The 18,372-nt window shown below is 37.2% G+C and overlaps 2 protein-coding genes and 1 pseudogene across 2 annotated transcripts; 1 reads left to right on the forward strand and 2 right to left on the reverse strand.

The window, feature by feature from the left end:
• The first annotated feature begins 919 nt into the window (after positions 1-919).
• LOC104748352 (putative F-box protein At3g20030 pseudogene) lies at positions 920-2,423 on the forward strand (annotated as a pseudogene).
• Positions 2,424-5,574: 3,151 nt separating this feature from the next.
• Positions 5,575-12,726, reverse strand: LOC147926472 (uncharacterized). Its single transcript, XM_087487076.1, has 6 exons — positions 12,279-12,726; positions 11,083-11,136; positions 10,925-10,984; positions 10,738-10,848; positions 9,298-10,659; positions 5,575-8,477 (listed from the first exon to the last, which is right to left on the reverse strand). The coding sequence occupies exons 1-6, from the start codon at positions 12,724-12,726 to the stop codon at positions 5,575-5,577; spliced, it is 4,938 nt and encodes a 1,645-aa protein (XP_087343202.1).
• Positions 12,727-14,402: 1,676 nt separating this feature from the next.
• Positions 14,403-17,439, reverse strand: LOC147926473 (replication protein A 70 kDa DNA-binding subunit A-like). The gene is made up of 11 exons (XM_087487077.1): positions 17,260-17,439; positions 16,878-17,151; positions 16,729-16,789; positions 15,849-15,970; positions 15,635-15,716; positions 15,428-15,545; positions 15,189-15,349; positions 14,991-15,105; positions 14,749-14,919; positions 14,548-14,675; positions 14,403-14,463 (listed from the first exon to the last, which is right to left on the reverse strand). The coding sequence occupies exons 1-11, from the start codon at positions 17,437-17,439 to the stop codon at positions 14,403-14,405; spliced, it is 1,473 nt and encodes a 490-aa protein (XP_087343203.1).
• Between the last annotated feature and the right edge of the window lie 933 nt (positions 17,440-18,372).

Genomic DNA, 18,372 nt, shown 5'->3' on the forward strand with positions numbered 1-18,372 from the left:
ATGTCATGGCATGGTTGTAAATAGGTATGAATTTCAGAATTTATTTCATAAATGTCTCTAAAAATGTATATATAGATATATATATATATATATGTTATATTTGTTATATATATTTTATATCATGTTATAAAATTGTATCTCCACCTTATGAGATATGCTACACAGATCACATGCCACTTTTTGTAACGACTTGCATATTATTTTTTCTATATTTCCTGACCATTGATTTTGTTTTTTAGATAGATTATTTCTTCAAAATTCTTTTTCATAGTTTTCCCAAAAAAAAGTATGCCCCTTTGATTTAGATCAAAACTTTTAAGTTGTTAAGTTAAGTAATTAATATTTTCTTTCTTATAAGTAAAATTTAATAATAAATCTTTATGGCATATGTTTCTTAGAAACTAATGTTTCACTTCAATTTTATTTTCATGTTTAGATTTTTATAAATACAATTACATAACTTGTTTTTTTTTTATTCCACCATGCATTAAAAATCTTACTTACATTCTAAAATCCCTTAATCCATTCTAAATTTTGGAATATAATCATTTTTTGGTTAAAATTTTAATAACAATATTATTACTAAAACAAATTTATAGTATTATTTTTACAATTTTAAAATTTTTATTGAATTTACTTAATTCATTTTTTAGATAGTTATTAATTTTGTTATTTACTAAAAAATATATTATTGTTTATACTATTCTAAAATTTAATTAATTTTAGTTAATTCGGTTTTTATTTATTTTTAACTGTTATTAATTATAATTAATAAATATGCAATTAATGAATATTAAAAATAATATTTTTTATGCAAAAAAAATAAAAGAAAATTGATTAGGTGAGCAAAATTAACTTTATATATATAGATTTTTTTTTATTGTTCAAAAGGAAAAAATATATAAAAAGAGGAGAGTGGGCAGAGCAAAACCAGTTAGAGAAGCCGACGTGTTTTCAATTCGAAACAATGACGACGATCGCTGATCTTCCAAAGGAATTGGTAGAGAATATACTCTCGATGGTTCCGATAACTTCTCTAGGAGCGGTGAGATCCACATGCAAACGATGGAACGCTCTATCCAAAGAGAAGATTCTATGTAAAGCAGAACAGAAGCATCAGTTTCTAGGGTTCATGATGAAGAAGTACAAGCTTTGTTCAGTGAGGTTCGATATCGAAGGCGAAGAATTCGCGGATCCATGTATAAAGGAGTTGGATTGTAATGGGGTTCTACGTGATCAAGAAGTAGAAGAAGCTCTTGAGGTATCTAATGTGTTTCAATGCGACGGGTTGGTGTTATGCGCCACAAGGGACCACAGTAAGCTCGTGGTTTGGAACCCTTACTTGGGTCAAACCAGGTGGATCCAACCCAGAAACAGCAGTACTCCTTACCACAGATTAGACAGGTATGCTATTGGATGCGACAATAACCGTAAACACAAAATCTTGAGGTCATCGTATGATTTTGAAAGGGGTGGTTCCTTTGGGTACGAAATCTATGATTTGAGCTCTAATTCATGGAGGGTTATCACCACTCCCGATTGGCACATAGATTATTTTCAGCGCGGTGCGTCTTTGAAGGGTAACACTTACTTTCTTGCCACCCAAGCAATATTGAAGCCAAGTGTAGGAGGAGGAGGAGACGCAGAATTTACACCCCTGCCCCCTTCTGTACAACAGAGAGCTTTGGACAGACGTTTCCTCTGCCGCTTGACTACTATTCTGACGTGGATACTGGAGCTCTCTCTTCTCTTGTTGGAGACCAGAAACTCGCCTTCTTATTTCAGGGCCAAAATGGTACAGTGGTGGAGATTTGGGTCACAACTTCTATGATTCCCAATGCTGCTTCTGTGTCGTGGATCCCTTTCTTAAAAATTGATATGGAACCACACTATGGTTTTCTTTTTTATGTTTGCCCTGCGGGTGGCAGTTTCTTCATTGACGAGGAGAAGAAACTCGCCGTGGTTATTGATTATGACGAGTCTGAGTTGACCCGTCACGAGGACTCTGCCTACGTCATTGGAGATAATGGCTACCTTAAGAAATTTCATCTTGGAGAAGCTGTGCCTTACATACCAGGAGCTCTCAACTTCAGCGAGTTTTTGGAATGCTGCCCACTTGTCACTACTCCTTCTCTTTTTCCAAGTTTAGTTCAGATCAACCAAATTGCAGAAGAAGAAGATGATGATGATGATGAAGATGAAGAAGAAGAAAAAGATGAAGAAGAGGATCAACCAACAAGCAAGAAGAAGAAGACTCACTATTGATTAATCAAATAATTGCTTATTTTCTTTCATTCCTTTTTTCTTCTTCTGCAATGTCTTGTGAACAAGACCGATCAGTTATCATCGTTTTGTTTCAATTTTGGTTACACAGTTTTTGCTGATCAGAAATTATAATAATTTATACATCCTTTTTCTTTTGACTCTGCCAAACTCCATATTCATGCATGTGTTGTCAATTTATCTCTCTAATAGGAGTTGCATAGACAGACATTTGTAGATATTGGGATGGGGAGGGTTTCGGTGGTGGCGATGGTGGCTTGTCTTGTTCTGTGGCGGCGGTGTTGGTGAGAAGGAGGATGAAACAGAGGAGAGGAAGTAGAGTAAGGTGTGAGATGCCATAACACTGGAGATTGCAATTAGCTGGTTCAGTCTCTCAAGGATGATCCAAGCTTAAAATGTTGCTCACTTTCGTTGATGATCTTCCCAATGGGGTACGGTAAGATTTTAACATATCCCAATGCTTGTTCTTTAAAGGAACTTATAATGCACTTCATATTTGAGGCTATTACTTTAAGAGATAATAAAAGGGGTTCATCTTGGTGACCAAAGATCATGTCTTCAAGAAAACAACTTCATTGGGTTTAAAACAATGTTGGACATTTTGTATCATTCTGCAAGCTGATCACCAGTTTAGTAGCAATAACATCCGCTGCATTATTCTATCAAAAGCCATGGAAGAAAAATCCATGTCTTTTTACTTGTCTGAAGTTTTATCCATCAACTACATTTTGATTCCAAGTAATAATCTGAACTAACACTATCGACCTCTTTCGAGTAATGACTATCTCTAACTCAAACTTTACTAAAGCTCTAATTTAAAGAGTCGCTTTTTAATCGTATGTTTTCCCAAGTTTACCTTTTCTAAAACTAAAATCCATATGGATACGTAATGAAGATTTTCTACGCAGCACAGAGGTTTGTGTGAGCAAGTATTAGTAAGACATATTATTGCAAACATGAAAAAGAAGGTTGAATTTTTAAGCGTACAATATTATTAACCAAGAAAAATCGGAAAGCTAAAAGAAAGGTTAGAAGTTTTAGGTGTACTAGGTTGATACCTGTGCTAGGCTGCATGTTGTTTTTTATTTAAATTATATATATATATATATATATATATTGTTTTATTCTTAATTTAATATTTTAATATATTTTGTTATATTTTGTTTGGAATAATTTTAAATAATTTCAATGGTAATTTTTCTTTTTGGGTTATTATTATTTACATCATTATATAATATATAAGCTTTTAATTTCAAAATTTTAGTTTTTGAATATATTTTTAGTTTTACCTTAAGTTAAGGGATTTCACCCTTAGTTCTTGATTTGTTTTCCACTCACAATTCACAAACTGAAAGAGATTACTCTTTGATGTCTACATTGTAAATGTTGTTGATGGATCTCTTCGTACTTTAAGTTTAGTCACTTCAACCTTTGTCTCCATAATTTCATATAACTTATCTCTTTTTCTCATTCAATAACTGTAACTGCATCTTTTAGCAATACTTTCTTGTACTTTATTCATCAGTTTTCTGATTTTACCGGCCAAATTAGTCTACACAAACATTGCTTTTCTTCTATCTATTTCTTCAGGCTTTTGCCAAAAATCATATGGATTATGCAATGGATTCAGCTGTAAATCATATATATACATGGAAAACGATGGTGGTTAAAGGCTAAAGATCCTTTTCAGTGTTTAGATGCATGTGTTACTAATCATATTTCTATTTCCTTTTCAACAAAGTCATTTTCTCTTCGGTATTCTACACAAACCTCTGAGTATATTAATGGAAGTTTAGAAAGAAACTATATATAACACATGATTTTTTTTCAAGAAAATAGATTTAAGAAACAATCAGAGGCAAGAAAAACATAAAACAGCCACAACTAAGTTCAAACCAGTAATAAATAAAATAAAAATCGAATCCATTATATTGTTTACGACATGAAAGCAGCCACAATAAGTGACGATTATAGCATGTAACAATAGTCTTCCAAAATTGTAATATGCTAATGTGAATAACAATTCTTAAAAACAAAGAACCCGAAAAGTCTGTACTTAATCTTTTAGAATATTTTTCTTTTTATGACCCAATTTTCTTGCTAACTAGGTAAAATCCCACGCGTTGCGTAGGTTATATTAATATTAGGAGTATGATAGATTTGCAATTTTGGTTTTTTCCCCTTTTCCATTTTCTATTAATTGTAGGTGTTTTTGTTTTTAATAAATTATAATGTTTTTTTTGTTTTTCCCATTGCGTTATGGTTAATTATTTTCAGTGGTTGTTTTTTTCCACCCATAATGTTTTCCCACAATGTTATTTTCACCTTCTCTTGGTTGCTTTTATTGTGAGTTCTGAATGTTTATGACAAGTATTTTAGGCCTATATGTTGGACAGTTTTTTGTTTTACCGCTATTTTGGGCCCTTGTTTTGGCTTCGTTTGTTTATTTGGGGAACTAATACCTTTGTTAACCCAGTTCACGGTGGGTACCGCTATGTCTGGGGAGAGACTGTCCTCTCAATATCCACTATAATATTCTGGCAAATTCCTCCAGTGTGGTTAACACATTAATGTCTTCCCTACAGAATAGAGATACATCTATTGCTTAATGAATTTGAAGTTAGAGAAATCATATAATAAAACCTTGGGAGGACACTTTAGTTGAGACTTGATGTCTCTCCATTCTCATCTCTTTCTTAAGTTGTAGTTCACATAATGGCTGACGATTATGTAGTAATGTATCCTCCATTTAGTGGGATATCTAGTTGGAGTGTACCCCCACAAGGAAAACAATTTACTGGTATATGTAGTGTGCCTATGAAATTGGGTATAAATATGAAAATGATGTGTTAATATTTAAATAAATTGAATATAAGGATACTTTGGGTGTGCCCCAGAGGAAGGATACTTTCTTGGTGTGTTTAATTCCCTGTATTTGATGATCTTCATTTACCTATGTCTTGCATTTCTTGATATCATTTCATATGTTGTCTCACAAAGGTGGTCTGTTTTCTCTCTCACCTTCGCTGTTCGTTAAAGGTATGTAAATAAACTAATAGAGTCTGCATTTCAAATAAGAGTTAAGAGAAGAAGTTCATACCAGATACTCTCGCTGTCTATCCTCTCTTCAGCCTTTGTTTTCGTTTTTTTTCAAAATTCTGTTCTCATTGAAACAGTTGGCGAAAGCTGACGAAGAAGTACGCATCTGTAGATTGTCTGAAGATATATTTTCTTCTTTTGTTTCAAAGAAGAATAGAGGACGATGAGAACCATGCATAAGAATACCTGCTGTCACCTACTGGCTTTGGTGTTGTTGAATACTTCTTTGTATACAATGTTTTTAATTGTATGTGTTGCCTCCTCCTCCATGTTTAGGACCTTCAGTCCTGCTTCTGATGTTACTCGGGATAGGGCCACATACAGTTGTCCATGACTGAAAACTGGTTTAGGCAAATATAAGCCCACTTGTTCCAAACTTTGCCCTTGACTTTTATTAATAGTCATTGCATAGCTCAAACGAAGAGGGAATTGGCGTCTTTTTAATTTGAATGGCCACTTCTCATCAGGTGGAGACAGTATTATCCTTGGGATGACCACCTTGTTTCCAACTGCTATCCCAGTTAATATCTCTGCTTCAATGACTCTGGTCCCCAATCGTGTAACTATTAGCCTTGTTCCATTGCAAAGTCCTTCTTTCTGATTCAAGTTTCGTATGAGCATAACTGGAGAGCCTATTTTCAGTTCCAAACAATGATCTGGCATTCCTGAGATTTTGAGTGAGTTTAGAAATTCTGCTGGGTATAACAGCTCATCTGAGTCGGTTGAATCCCCATCCATCTCTATACTGTCGAAACTCAAATATGTTTTGGCGTCGCCTGGGATCTTGTTTTGGAGAAACATATTGAGTTCATGAGCAGTGTCATTCTTTGGAGTTAGAATCACCCTCTTTGTTATGTATTCTCTGTCTAGGTACGAGTTCGTGAAATCCGTATATACATCAGCCGCTAATTGTGCAATCCGTTTGTCGCCGTTGTGTAACAGAAGTGCTCTATTTATTTTGATGTCGTCAACCTCGTCGTAGCTATTTCTATGTTGTTCTCTTTTTGGTGCTGTTCCATCCCCAACTTGAAGTATCCACTGAGCAAATTTGATCTCATCGACTTTTAGACGCATATTCTGGGTCAGGCTATAGAAGTTACATGAATCCCACAGGTATGATCTGTTTATTGTTGCTAAGACCGTGTCTTGCCGACTTCCTCCTGTTATAACGGGTAGGATTTGCCGGAAATCGCCACCAAGTAATACTGTCTTGCCTCCAAAGAGTTTATGCATTGCTTTGGGATCATCTTCTGCTAAAAGATCCCGCATTGATCTGTCTACCGCCTCAAACGCAAAACGATGCGTCATAGGTGCCTCATCCCAAATGATCAAATCTGTTTTCCTTAACAGCTCAGCAAGCATTGATCCTTTTCTGATATCACACATAGAATGCTCGTGGAGGTTTATTGGTATTTTGAATCTTGAGTGGGCTGTTCGGCCTCCTGGGAGAAGCAAAGCTGCAATGCCTGAGGATGCAACTGGCAATACCACCTTCTTCATAGCTCTTAACTTTGTTATTAATGTTGTGTATAAGTACGTCTTCCCAGTACCCCCTGGTCCATTAAGGAAGAAGAATCTGCCGTCTCCATTTTCTAGGGAGTCCATCACTCCATCGAAGACCATTCTCTGTTCCTGATTCAAACTGCCAAATAAACGATCATGCTCTGTTTGTTGTTCGTCCTCGTCGTAACCTAGCTCTTCTATAAGATATGAATTATTAAGCTCTTTCATCATCTCTTTGTCTGGCAATGGCATATCCGGGAAGTCTGCAAGTGTTTTGTCGTGTTGCTGCAGGATTTTCTCAATCTCTAGCAATGTGTAGTTCTTTAGTTGCTCCTCTCTGAGGTGAAGTTTAGGGAGCTTTAGTTTTTTCCCTTGCGTGTGCTCAATATCATCTCCCATATACCGCCAACAATGGTTCCACAAATTAAATGGGCTACTAACATAACTATAGATTAAGAGTGTCACAAAGAGACTACGCAGCTGGCATGGGAAACCCCACTGACGAGTTTCCTCTAATGCTTCTATCCATTCTTTATCTTCATCAAGCATACCCCTGGCCAAACACGCATCTTTGAAGTTCTCGTACACGATTCCATCTACTGTTAGAATGTCGTCATAACTTGTTGGTCCTATGACCACGCCTAGAAGCAGTCTCAAGTAGTACAACTCGCCTACTGTTGGATGAATGTTGACAATTCGGCCGATGGTGTAACCTTGCTTTCTTCTTGTCCACGTTTTTGGGGTTGTATTCCACACATACCATAGTGGGAATTGAGCATATGTTAATGTACGTGCGAAAGAGTCTGTTTTGTTCGTCTTCATCCACTCTGTGAACATTGTTCTGTCAATACCTGGGCATGAGATTACACTGTCAAGGCTTTGGTCTGCACTATATGTAACAGGTTGTTGGTCTCGTAAATGCAAGGAAAGGCGTAGTACGGCTGGCTGGCTGTAATGAATGTCAAAGGCAAAGATGCGCCACATCGCCTCACATGCTGATAGATATCGACATTCTTGATACTTTCTTATTTCGTCTACGTCTTCGGTGTTTTTGTTGCTGGTTCCATCCCCTTCAGTAGAGCCTGTGTTTTTTTCAACAACAATGGTGGCCTTGTCAACTCCCTTGGTCACATATTTAAACAAATATTTTATCGCCTCTGTTTTGCAACACCACTTGACATTGATATGGGCTTTGTACTTTTTAAGCAATGGGAGATTGTGTGGGACAACATATCGGTTGTCTAGCTGTTTACCCCCTTTAGTAATGTAGTTCGTTGAATCATGCCGACGTCGATATGTGACAAACCCTTTATCATCGAATTCTGTTTGACGGGAGTATGGTTTTGGGAAACCTCTGCTGCATATCCCATTCTCAGTGCATGCCAAATTGGGATTATCTTTGCCGCATGGACCATGCGTCATAAACTGCTCGACCAATTTATATCCTTCAGGGTCATTTTTCTCATCTGGGATCTCGGCGGAGATGATTTTGTCTATGTCTGTATTAGTCGGATTCCTCATATCATCTTTGAGCCACACCAAGATATGCGCATGAGGCAAGCCCCGCTTTTGGAACTCGATGGTGTATACAACTGCAGGTAGATTTATAGGAGCGTTAGTATTATTTGGAAGTAGTGATCTCCGAATACATATTAGAACTGCATGGTGTCTAATAGATTTAGCTTAATGTAGGTTGATTAGTATAACTTTGTGAATTCAATTACTGTCAAACAAAATATCGAGAAAACATCTGTATGAGGGAATGCAGAGATCTTTAAATCCAAATAGTAATGTTGTCTTAGATTTTAGATGTTTAATGTTTCAAAATCAAACAATGTTAGAAGTCTATGACAGTGTTTTAAATATCATTAATAAGCACCTATGCTCTCTTGCGAATCACAATAATCATGATGATCAAATAGCTTCGCTCTGGCTCTTAATCCTTATGTATTCGTACCTGTTCCTTTGTAGTTATTATTACACAGATATGGTATTTATTTGGCCTCGATTATAATAATTTTGTTTCAGTTTCGGTGTACATACTCAGTTTGGAGAGGTTTTAGAAGTAGAATGGTTGATGAACTAACTCAATGTTTTAGCTACCTATTGTTCACTGCTATCTTGATTTGTTCTTAAATTAAGCTTCCCTGTTGTTTTTCGGCGAGGTCAACGTTCATTAGTAAGAACCATTTAGCTGCTTCATCCTATTTGTGTTTCTTATATAGAGATATTGAACAATAGTTAAACAATAAAGCATCAGAGCGGAGGGAACTGGTTATATTATTTTAGTGGATCACCTCATTGCTATTTGTGTAGGTCCTGTTCACCTAATTGCTATTTGTTTTTAGAATTCCCTTATTATCTAATGGTCAATTTGTTTACAGGCTACTTATTCGGAATTTAGGGTCTTACTTGATCTCGCTTCGCCGAAGAAATCCCCATCCCAAAGATCAGCCACCAGAGCGTCTAACTTCAATTTGAAAACCCGAGATTCAAGATCGGGTCGGTCATTGGCAGTAATATTACCGGATCGTTCCAGATGCTCTTTGATTTCTTCCCAATTCGGGTTTGCCGTCATAGTGATGAATAAGTCTGGGTTCCCATATGATCTACAAATTGCCATCGCGTCTTGGTAATTTTGTGCCATATATCTTGGGCCTCCGGTGAAAGATGAAGGGAGAATTATTCTGCGTCCCACTCTCTTAGCGTCACTGTCCCCTCTGTCAATAGCATCACAAATGTTGTGGTAAACATCAGCCCTTAACGTTTTTTGGTTTCGTCTGTACCAGCCCATCCTTTCTTGTTCTATTGCCATATATGCGTCTACAGCGTATTGATGGAGTAGGCATCCTGATCTAATGAGAGTGGTCCCTTGTAATAATCTTGTTTGTATTTGGTAAGCGTAGAACTCTAACATGGTGACACATTCCCTTTTGATAGCCTTCTGTGTTGTAGTTGCATATGGTATGTCTGGGTGGTAACCATCTTCGCCGTACGGAAACAAAAGAGGGTATTGTAGAGCCATGTAAAGTGGGTGTAACTCGGTTATTCTTTGAAGCTCATCCGATTGGAGATGGACGATGACATCCCTACCCCCTGTTGTGGATGATAGATCACCTACAATTAGTCCTGCTATTTCATCCGAGGTTGGCAAATCATATTGCTTCCCACGGTGCCTTTGGGCCACCAATCTTATAGACATCTCTGTAGGTTTTTCAAGCTCATAACGATCTCTGGCGGTTCGATATATTTTTGTCAGTGTACTTGTGCTATCAAGCATCTCCATCAATCCAGATACGGTTGTCTCATCAAGGGAAGTAGATGATTCACTTCTGCAGACCGACATTACTCTGTTTTTAACTTCATTGGCCGTGTCAAAAATATACATCTGAGAATACTTTGGCTGCTCGCCTGCTGCAGGTAGCAAAGATCCAAGACGATGGCAGTTTTGGCCGTGTACTCTATAGGTGTATGGACCCGGCTTCCTGTTTACGGACTCATCTACTTTGGCTCCCGTAGAGGTATATGCAAACGCCGAATTAGCCACCCTTATATTCTGACGGAAATTGGCTGATGTCTTCAGAAGTGTGTCTAGGAACTCAGGAGTTTCCTTCACCTTTGGTAAAGATACACGCCCAGAATGGCAACAGAGGGAGAATGTTAATTTGCTTTTGTCTTTCGATTTCGTTTTGCTTTCAGCGTGCCACATAAGTGCACCGCAGTGTGGACAATCAACCAAATCAAATGAAGGTGGTTGGCGACGGCGCCTTTTAGCTGGAGATGCATGCGTAAGAATATTTAGTTGTTAATTTTAGGAAGTAGAAAGTCTCTGTAGGTACGGATCTAGCTTACCTTTTTTCTGGCCATTAGAGATTCCAGGTTTGGATGCCTTGCGTTTTCGCCCTGTTAGCTTCTTTTCCTTTCTCGTTTCTGTTTGAGGTTTTTCGGACCAACGTTTTGACCCTAAGATTATAAGAAGGTTATGACAAAATACAAGGGAATAAGATGCAGTTAAACTGAGGTAAATGTTAAGGGTTACCAAATGTTGATTTCCCAGCAGTTGATCTCAAATTCTCCACTTCTATTATATTTTTGGTCTCTGCATTTGTTAAAGATATGTGTTTATCAATTTAAATGACGGCTAGATAACCTCAACATTGTTTAATCTGGTTTGAACTTTGTGTGGAAGCTCCTTACTTGTAGGGTCTGTAGGAGTTCTGCCCGGTTTTTTACTCCTCTTTGGTGCCTTACCTAATTCATAGAGCAGGTATGTAGCTAAGTACTTAAGGGGGAACAATGGAAACAGAGTAGGCACTAAATATGAAGGCTACCTTTTTTGGTTGTTCTGCAAGTAGTAGTGGTTGTTGGTTGTTGTTTTCCAATTTTTTTTTTTTCTTCTGAGCAATGATAGTTCTCCTTGCTTCTCGTGCTCTCTTAGCAGCCATGGGTGAGACCTTTGGAGTGTCTGATCTCATTTGTTTCCCTCCCTGGCTTCTATGTTGGTGTTTAGTCTGTCTATTGAGTTTAAGGGAACCTTCGTATCTGCAAATTACAAACTTAAAAGGAAATTGAAATTGTAGTAGTTTTATGAGAAGATAATTACGATGTTGCTGGCCTAAAGATATATAGTGTAACGTAAGACAGAAACAGGGTTGGTCCGTTTTAATTTTCTTTGAATTTGATTCGCAATTCAACCCTGGTTACTTATGTTTGTGTGGTTTTTAGTAACTGAATACGGAATATTATTAATGGGAAGGCTATATTTACGGAACTGTTTTGGTAAGAACTGACAGTTGGGAATTTAGAGTTGCTAGTCATTCTTCAGAGGGCTTGGCTTAGATTATATTGAGCTCACCAGTGTATAAGTCGTACCCACACATAAGCAGTAGTTTATTGATCTCCTGACTTTAAATTTGTTTGGTTTGATTAGGTTGAACTTCCAATTGTTTTTCCCTGCTCTGTCTGTTTTCATGTGTCTGGTTTTAATTTTCATTACAGAGTCTGTTTCTCGTCATCATCATGACTAAATTGGGACGTTAGTTTGTTATCGTCTACTAATTATTCAGAACTAACCATTTCAATGTTTCTGTTTTTTTTTACCCTGTTAAAAGAGCTCTGGGTTTTTAGAGTCTAGAGTCTATTGGGTGGCCATTTAGTACATTATATTTTAAATGGTTGTCTATAACAAATATTTAAAATCTTACGGTGGTCTTGTTTTTTTTCCAATAAGAAAATGGCCTGAAACATGATTTATTATTGAAATAGAAAATGGAACGTTGCTTAAAATATTGATCTCCTACAATTTGGGCATGTTGGAGTCCGGCGTAACCAATTTGAAATACATTCATGGTGGTATTTGTGATTGCATTGAAGGGTGTTTATGGTTCTTTCACCCTTAAGATCATCGAGACATATGGAGCATTCCCCCTCGCCTTCTTCCGTCACTTGTGTCTGGGTTATTTCTAGCTCCCCTATTAGCACTTCCACATCTAGCCTTCGTGCCGCATTTGGATTGTTATCTTCGATCTCCAGGTAAACTTCTAATTGTTGTGTAGTTCCCTCTCCAAGTAATTGAATTGTTGAGCGAATAAAATCTGTCAAAATATTGGTTAAAGTACCTGATGTTGCATCGTCAATATCATGGAATGTGAGGTAGAAGTTGGTGGTCTCTTTGAATTGATTATTAGTCGGGTGTAGTATTTGCTGATTGGTGAACGGGATGATATAGTTGATGTTGTCTTCTGCTCGGTGTGGTCTTGAGAATTTGAGATGGAGGTTGTTTTGAGGATTTGTTTGATTAGGAATTAGAGCAGAGTACATTGCATATAGTATATACTCCATTGGAGCTGTGTGTGCTTTAGTGTGTTTATGTGCTTTCTCTGTTTGTGAGTGTTGTAAGTGTTTACTATGTTTGGCCTGTTGTTTTTTATAGTCGAACATAGTGCACAACTCTCATTTTGATGGCCAGATTTGTGATTTATTGGGGCTTTAATATTCATATTTAATTTTACCTTGCCGTTGTGTGTATTTCTCCAGCCATTTGGTTGTTTGTAACTTAATAGTACTTAAATGCCATTATTGTGTTGGTTTAATCTTTGACCTGATTCTTGTCATTACTGTGTTATTTAGACCTGATTGTTGGCTGCCATCAACGGCTATATTTAGATGGTGTAATGTGTTTTAGAGTTTTGAATTCCGAATGGGATAGATCCTTTCTAAAATGCGTTAAATGGTAGTCTTCATTATTGTTGACTAAAATATATTGTCTTGACTTTAGTATTGAGTGGTAAATGTATGGAGATATGTTTTAATAGTCTAGATTGGGGTAGACTTCTATATATCCCTCCAATGTTGGTTTCATTTTCATTCGTCAAAAAGGATCAGACACAAATATGGCTAATGTTTCTGAGCTCAAACTTTCTTTTCATGTACCAAAGGTGAAGCTATGTTTCTTTGATGGTGATGAAGAGGGTGAAGAATCTATGTTCACAGCTTGGTTGAGTTTGAATAGGGACAACCCACTTGCAAGAACGCTGACCTATGAGGAGATTCCAACCCGTTATACTTGGAACAGGAAAGAGAAGCAGTTTATGCCCAGGAGAAGAGGGTTTCAGAGAGGCAAGCTTGCAGATGTTCAGAGAGACGGTGGGGAGCTGTATTTCTTGAGAATCCTTCTAGGTGTAGTCAAAGGCCCTACATGTGATGAAGATTTGAGGGAATTCGAAGGTGTTGTTTATGGGACATATAAAGAAGCTTGTCTGGCTCGTGGATTCATTGAATAATATTCTCCTCTTTTTTAATAATCTTGATCTGTTTGAGGTCCATCTTTGTAGGAGAATACAATGGTCTAAGTTTCTATTTAATACAATTTCATAATTATTTCGACACAGTTTTTGTATCCTTTGCCAATAGTTGCCATCATCTATATGGGGAGGCGAAAATAAGTTGGTGTATTTCAATTGTTCTGCTGGTGTGTGTTATTTGGAAACCTGACATTTCTATTTGTTTGGGTTTTCGGTTTAAGTTGTCTCGGGTTATTTTCGACCCTCTTTTGACAATCCTTACAAATTCGGGATTGAACTTGGGTGCATGTGAGGTCCCCATCTTTATTTGCTGTTCTTAATTTGAAGGACTCATTGTGTGTGATAGAGAACTATTCTTGCCTTTAGTTTTGACTCTGTTTTAATAATACTCTGTCTGAAACCATTGTTATTATAACAAATAACTTTATGGTTGAGATATTAAAATGTGGGAGGGGAAGCAAATTTAGCCTTCGATACCAGTAATTGGGAAATCTCCATTCTTTAATATAAATGATATTGTCGTCACATAAATAGAAAAACCATATTATTAAGACTTCCAAACGAAAGAGGAGAAATCTGTTTGTCAAAAACCGTGACGTAACAAACATTCCAAAAAACAAACGGTGAAACAAATGCAGCAATAATAGGAAAAGAGGATGATGGAGAAAGAGATTGACACGTTGGTTCCCACAATTATTCTTCAATGCGAGAGTGTTAGACATCATCTTCCAGCAACTCCTCATCGGTTTCTTTAATAACCTTATTTTTGTTCTTCCTGGATGTTTGGGTGAAATAAAATTAGGAGACCATCAAATGTTTATTTTGTAGGCACATATGCACATATGTTTGAGAAAATCACCTAACAGGGCGACGCTTCTTGGTCTGCTGGCTTTCTAATGTGGTTGTGCAGCTGGCCTTGTCGCCTTCTGAAATGGAGTGCACTAAATCAGATGCTTTCCCTTTGGAAGCTCCTGCAGGTGCAGGCCTCTGTATCATAATGGAACTTTTAAACTGGGTTCTCAGAAGGTAGTTGGGTATGTGTGAGTAAATAAGATCATACCTTCTTGACTGGAACTGCTGGGGGTATCTCAATATGGGCGACAGCAAAACTCTGGTACTTAGCCGTGAAATTGTATTCTCGGACTTTGATGCAGAAAACAAAGTCTCTCCCAATTAAATTCTGGATTTCTTTGGGGACAATAACGCCACATGCATCATTTTTAGCGACATTCTGTAGTTGAAAGATGAGAAATAGGTTTTTGGTTCTGAGAGCCAACAAATTATAAGTTCAAGTAGCCTTACATTGTTCGTAGCCAAGGTAGATGCAGCTGTTTTGAACAATTTCTTAGCCGGTTCATCAAAAAGAACAAAAGTTGTTGTTTGGCACGTATCATCAACAATAACTTCAACGCGGTATCTGGAAGAAGAGAAAGGTGATAAGGACGTTATATAAGATACATACAGAGGTCCATAAAGACGAGTGACAAAAATGTTGGTTACCGTAGCCGACCAATAGACGTATCTGTGTCGCATGTCCCAGCACATCTTAGTGTATCACCTGATGTTTCCATTTTCTTAAAGCAGGTCGTGCATGATATGAAGAACCACCCACTGCTTAAAATCAAGTCAACGACCTTTGCCTTGCACCAGAACATTTTCTCCTGGCAGTTTAAATGGAAACTCGTTAATAACATTTCTCAAAAACAAACAGTTGGAGGCATGAGGGTGAGGAGGTCAACCTGCCCGCTTTGCTCATCAACATAAGCTAGGATTTGGGAAATGCTTTGAATCTCAGAAGGAACAAACACGGGAGTGGTGTTTTCAATAGTAGGAATTAGTTCTTTTTGGTAAAAAGGGCTGCAGATCAAAACGGGAATGCCAATGTTAGTTTGGATGGCGATTGAAACTATTTTCCGAGTTTGTAAATGGGCAGAATATGTTTCTACCTTTTCCGGAAGTCTTCAGTAATGGTGTTGTCAACATTCCAAAAAAATCTGGTAGAGGCAGTAGCATTGAGATATAGGTTGCCTAAGGTAGAGTTGTATTGAAAATAGTGAGTAAATATAACCATGACAGATAAATAGCTAGCAAAAATAAGGGTGAAGGAGGCTTAACACATTTTACAGTGTCAGCGAAATAAATATAAGGAAATAGACGTACCTCGCAAGTTTTTGGGGTTCACACCAGTGACAATGACTACAATAGGCTCTTCTTGAAGCTCGACCTCTCCACGGGCCTTAGTTGCTTGGTTCTCCCAGACGGAGACATAACCGGTTTCCCCACTGAGAAGCACAATAAATTAGGATTTGAATAGTAAGGCAATGATAGGAGGTTGAAGATAATTAATACCTGTCAAATACACATGTAAGAATAAGGTTTGAGGTTGTCTTAGGTGGAGTTGTGGTTTCGTCTAGGGCTGGGCAAAATAACCGATAACCAAATAACCGACCGAAACCGAACCGAAAAAAACCAAACCGAACCGAACCGAAATTCTTCAAATACCCGAATGGTTAGTAAAAATCTATATCCAAACTAACTGAAACCGAACCGAACCGAACCGACAATTAAATGGTTAACCGAAATATCCGAAAACCTAGAAGATATCAAATATTATATACTTAATATTATGCAAAACTATAAAATAAACTTAAAATATAAATTATTTCTAGATTCAAAACAATTAAATATTTTAAATAATCAATATATGTAAATGTTATTATTTTGAATTTACAAAGTTAAATACTATTTTGTAAAATTGAATCCATATTTTTCCCTTTTTTGTATTTTTGTTATTGTATATTTGGTTAATTTTGGTTACATTCGGTTAGTTTTGGTTATATTTGGTTTATTTGGTTAATGTTAATATAATTTATGTTAGTTATGGTTATTTATTTAAATAACCAAACCGAAACCGAACCGAAAGAAACCGAACCGAACCGAACCGAAATTTCAAAAATATCCAAATGGTTACTATATTACTATATCCAAAATAACCGAAACCGAATACAACCGAACCGAAACCGAATGGTTAACCGAATGCCCAGGCCTAGTTTCGTCAACCTTATCGGCATTCCGAATACATGTCACTTGGGCAACAATATCTAGGGGGCAATGAGTGAAGAACATATTAGATCATGATATACGAACCATGATATACAAACCACTTATTAATATATATTTAGTACGTACCTGGTAAGATCTCCCCTTTTCCCACGAAGGATTGGATGTCCTTGTAGTTTCGAATACAAAAATACTCTTGGGGAATAGGGAATTCGTCGGGTTCAACAGAATCCATTGTGGTGTGGTCATTGAAAACAATCTTGTACGCATGGTCAGTAAGGCGGTAGGAATTTGGTTGCTTCCTGACATCGAAATTAGATATCATGAATAGGCAACCCTGTTTGAGGGTTGATCTAAACTTATGAAGGCGCCGTGGGTGGATGGATGCTTGTATAACATTAGCCTAAACAATTGAGAGATTATAAATTAGGGAAAAATAAATAGTTGGATTTTTGTTAATAAAAAACCAACATAGGGCATTGTTAGGATTCATAAAGCATAAAATATGGACCTCCTCATCCAGAAGAAGACACTCAACACTAAGAAGAAGGTTGTTGCGTTTGAAGTCGCGGGCATCCCAGAAATGGAGTAGCCGGATGACAATGGTTGGTGTGTCTATGGACTCAACAATTTCAGCCAGCTTGACATAGGAGAAAGCAGGGCTGTCTGAAGGACAGTCTTTAGAACTCATTTGTGTTTAAGTAGGTTAAAGAAACGGTTGTCTGGTTTGTTATTTTAGTGGGGGATGAAATGAACTATATATATAAAAGGTATGGCTTTCAATCGGGGTTCTAAAAAGAACAGAGCTGTGTTATCGTAACGGAATAAACAATTAAGGAAAGGCAAAGAATCAGGAATGAATTAAAAATCCCGGAGGTAATGGGATTTACCAATTAAGGAAAGGCATATTATCAGGGTATAAATAAGATCAAGAAGGTTGTATCGTAACCGACAGTACAATTAAGGAGAAACAGATAGTCAGGAATATTATTAGGAAAACACGAATATCTATTATTAAAGATTAAGTAGAAGCATGTAATCAAGGTAGAATTTGGTTAATAACTAAGGATCATAAGCGAGAGAAGTGAATAACCTAATATCAACTCAGAATAATGTGGTGGACCATTAATGGAGGGATTAAAATGAGGGATCTCTAACTTTTTAAAGGGAAGTAAATAATTTAAGCAAAAATTATGTTCAAGTAACATCCAATGAGATTCGTCACATAAATCGACTTACGAAAAAATATAACCAAAACTTTGAAGCGAATAAGAGTCACCTTGCTTCAAGAGAAGGAAATGACAAAAGTTGTATGAGGTTCTCCTGCATTTGGATGCGCGAATCGGGCTTCTCCTTTGCGTGGACGAAGATGTTTTCTCGGATTCAGCTGGAGAATAAGGAACTCGTACGAATCGGTGCTGGCGGAATCGGGTCATGACGGAGTTGAACAGAAAAGGGAGGAGGAGTGGGAAAGAGAGAGAGGCGAGGAAAGGAAGAATACAGAACTCGGAGATCTGGTCAGTAGCAGTTTGAGAGGAAGGCGAAAATTGCCAGGCCCATACAGTTCAAGCCCACTAAAACAATGCAGAAATATGACGAAATCGTGTAGATAAAGCCCAACGAG

This window comes from Camelina sativa, chromosome 15 (assembly GCF_030686135.1).
Source record: "Camelina sativa cultivar CO46 ecotype springtype chromosome 15, ASM3068613v1".
NCBI lineage: Eukaryota > Viridiplantae > Streptophyta > Magnoliopsida > Brassicales > Brassicaceae > Camelina > Camelina sativa.

What these genes read in the sequence shown, in the direction of transcription:
- LOC147926472 (XM_087487076.1), bottom strand. Translation starts at nt 12,726, where the DNA reads ATGGAGTATATACTATATGCAATGTACTCTGCTCTAATTCCTAATCAA. An exon ending in ATGTCTCGATGATCTTAAGG is followed by an intron (nt 11,137 to 12,278) that starts GTGAAAGAACCA and finishes TCTATGAATTAG; the next exon opens with GTAAGGCACCAAAGAGGAGT. An exon ending in CTCTAATGGCCAGAAAAAAG is followed by an intron (nt 10,660 to 10,737) that starts GTAAGCTAGATC and finishes ATGCATCTCCAG; the next exon opens with CTAAAAGGCGCCGTCGCCAA.
- LOC147926473 (XM_087487077.1), bottom strand. Translation starts at nt 17,439, where the DNA reads ATGAGTTCTAAAGACTGTCCTTCAGACAGCCCTGCTTTCTCCTATGTC. An exon ending in AAAAGGGGAGATCTTACCAG is followed by an intron (nt 16,790 to 16,877) that starts GTACGTACTAAA and finishes ATTGCCCCCTAG; the next exon opens with ATATTGTTGCCCAAGTGACA. An exon ending in GAACCCCAAAAACTTGCGAG is followed by an intron (nt 15,717 to 15,848) that starts GTACGTCTATTT and finishes ACTCTACCTTAG; the next exon opens with GCAACCTATATCTCAATGCT.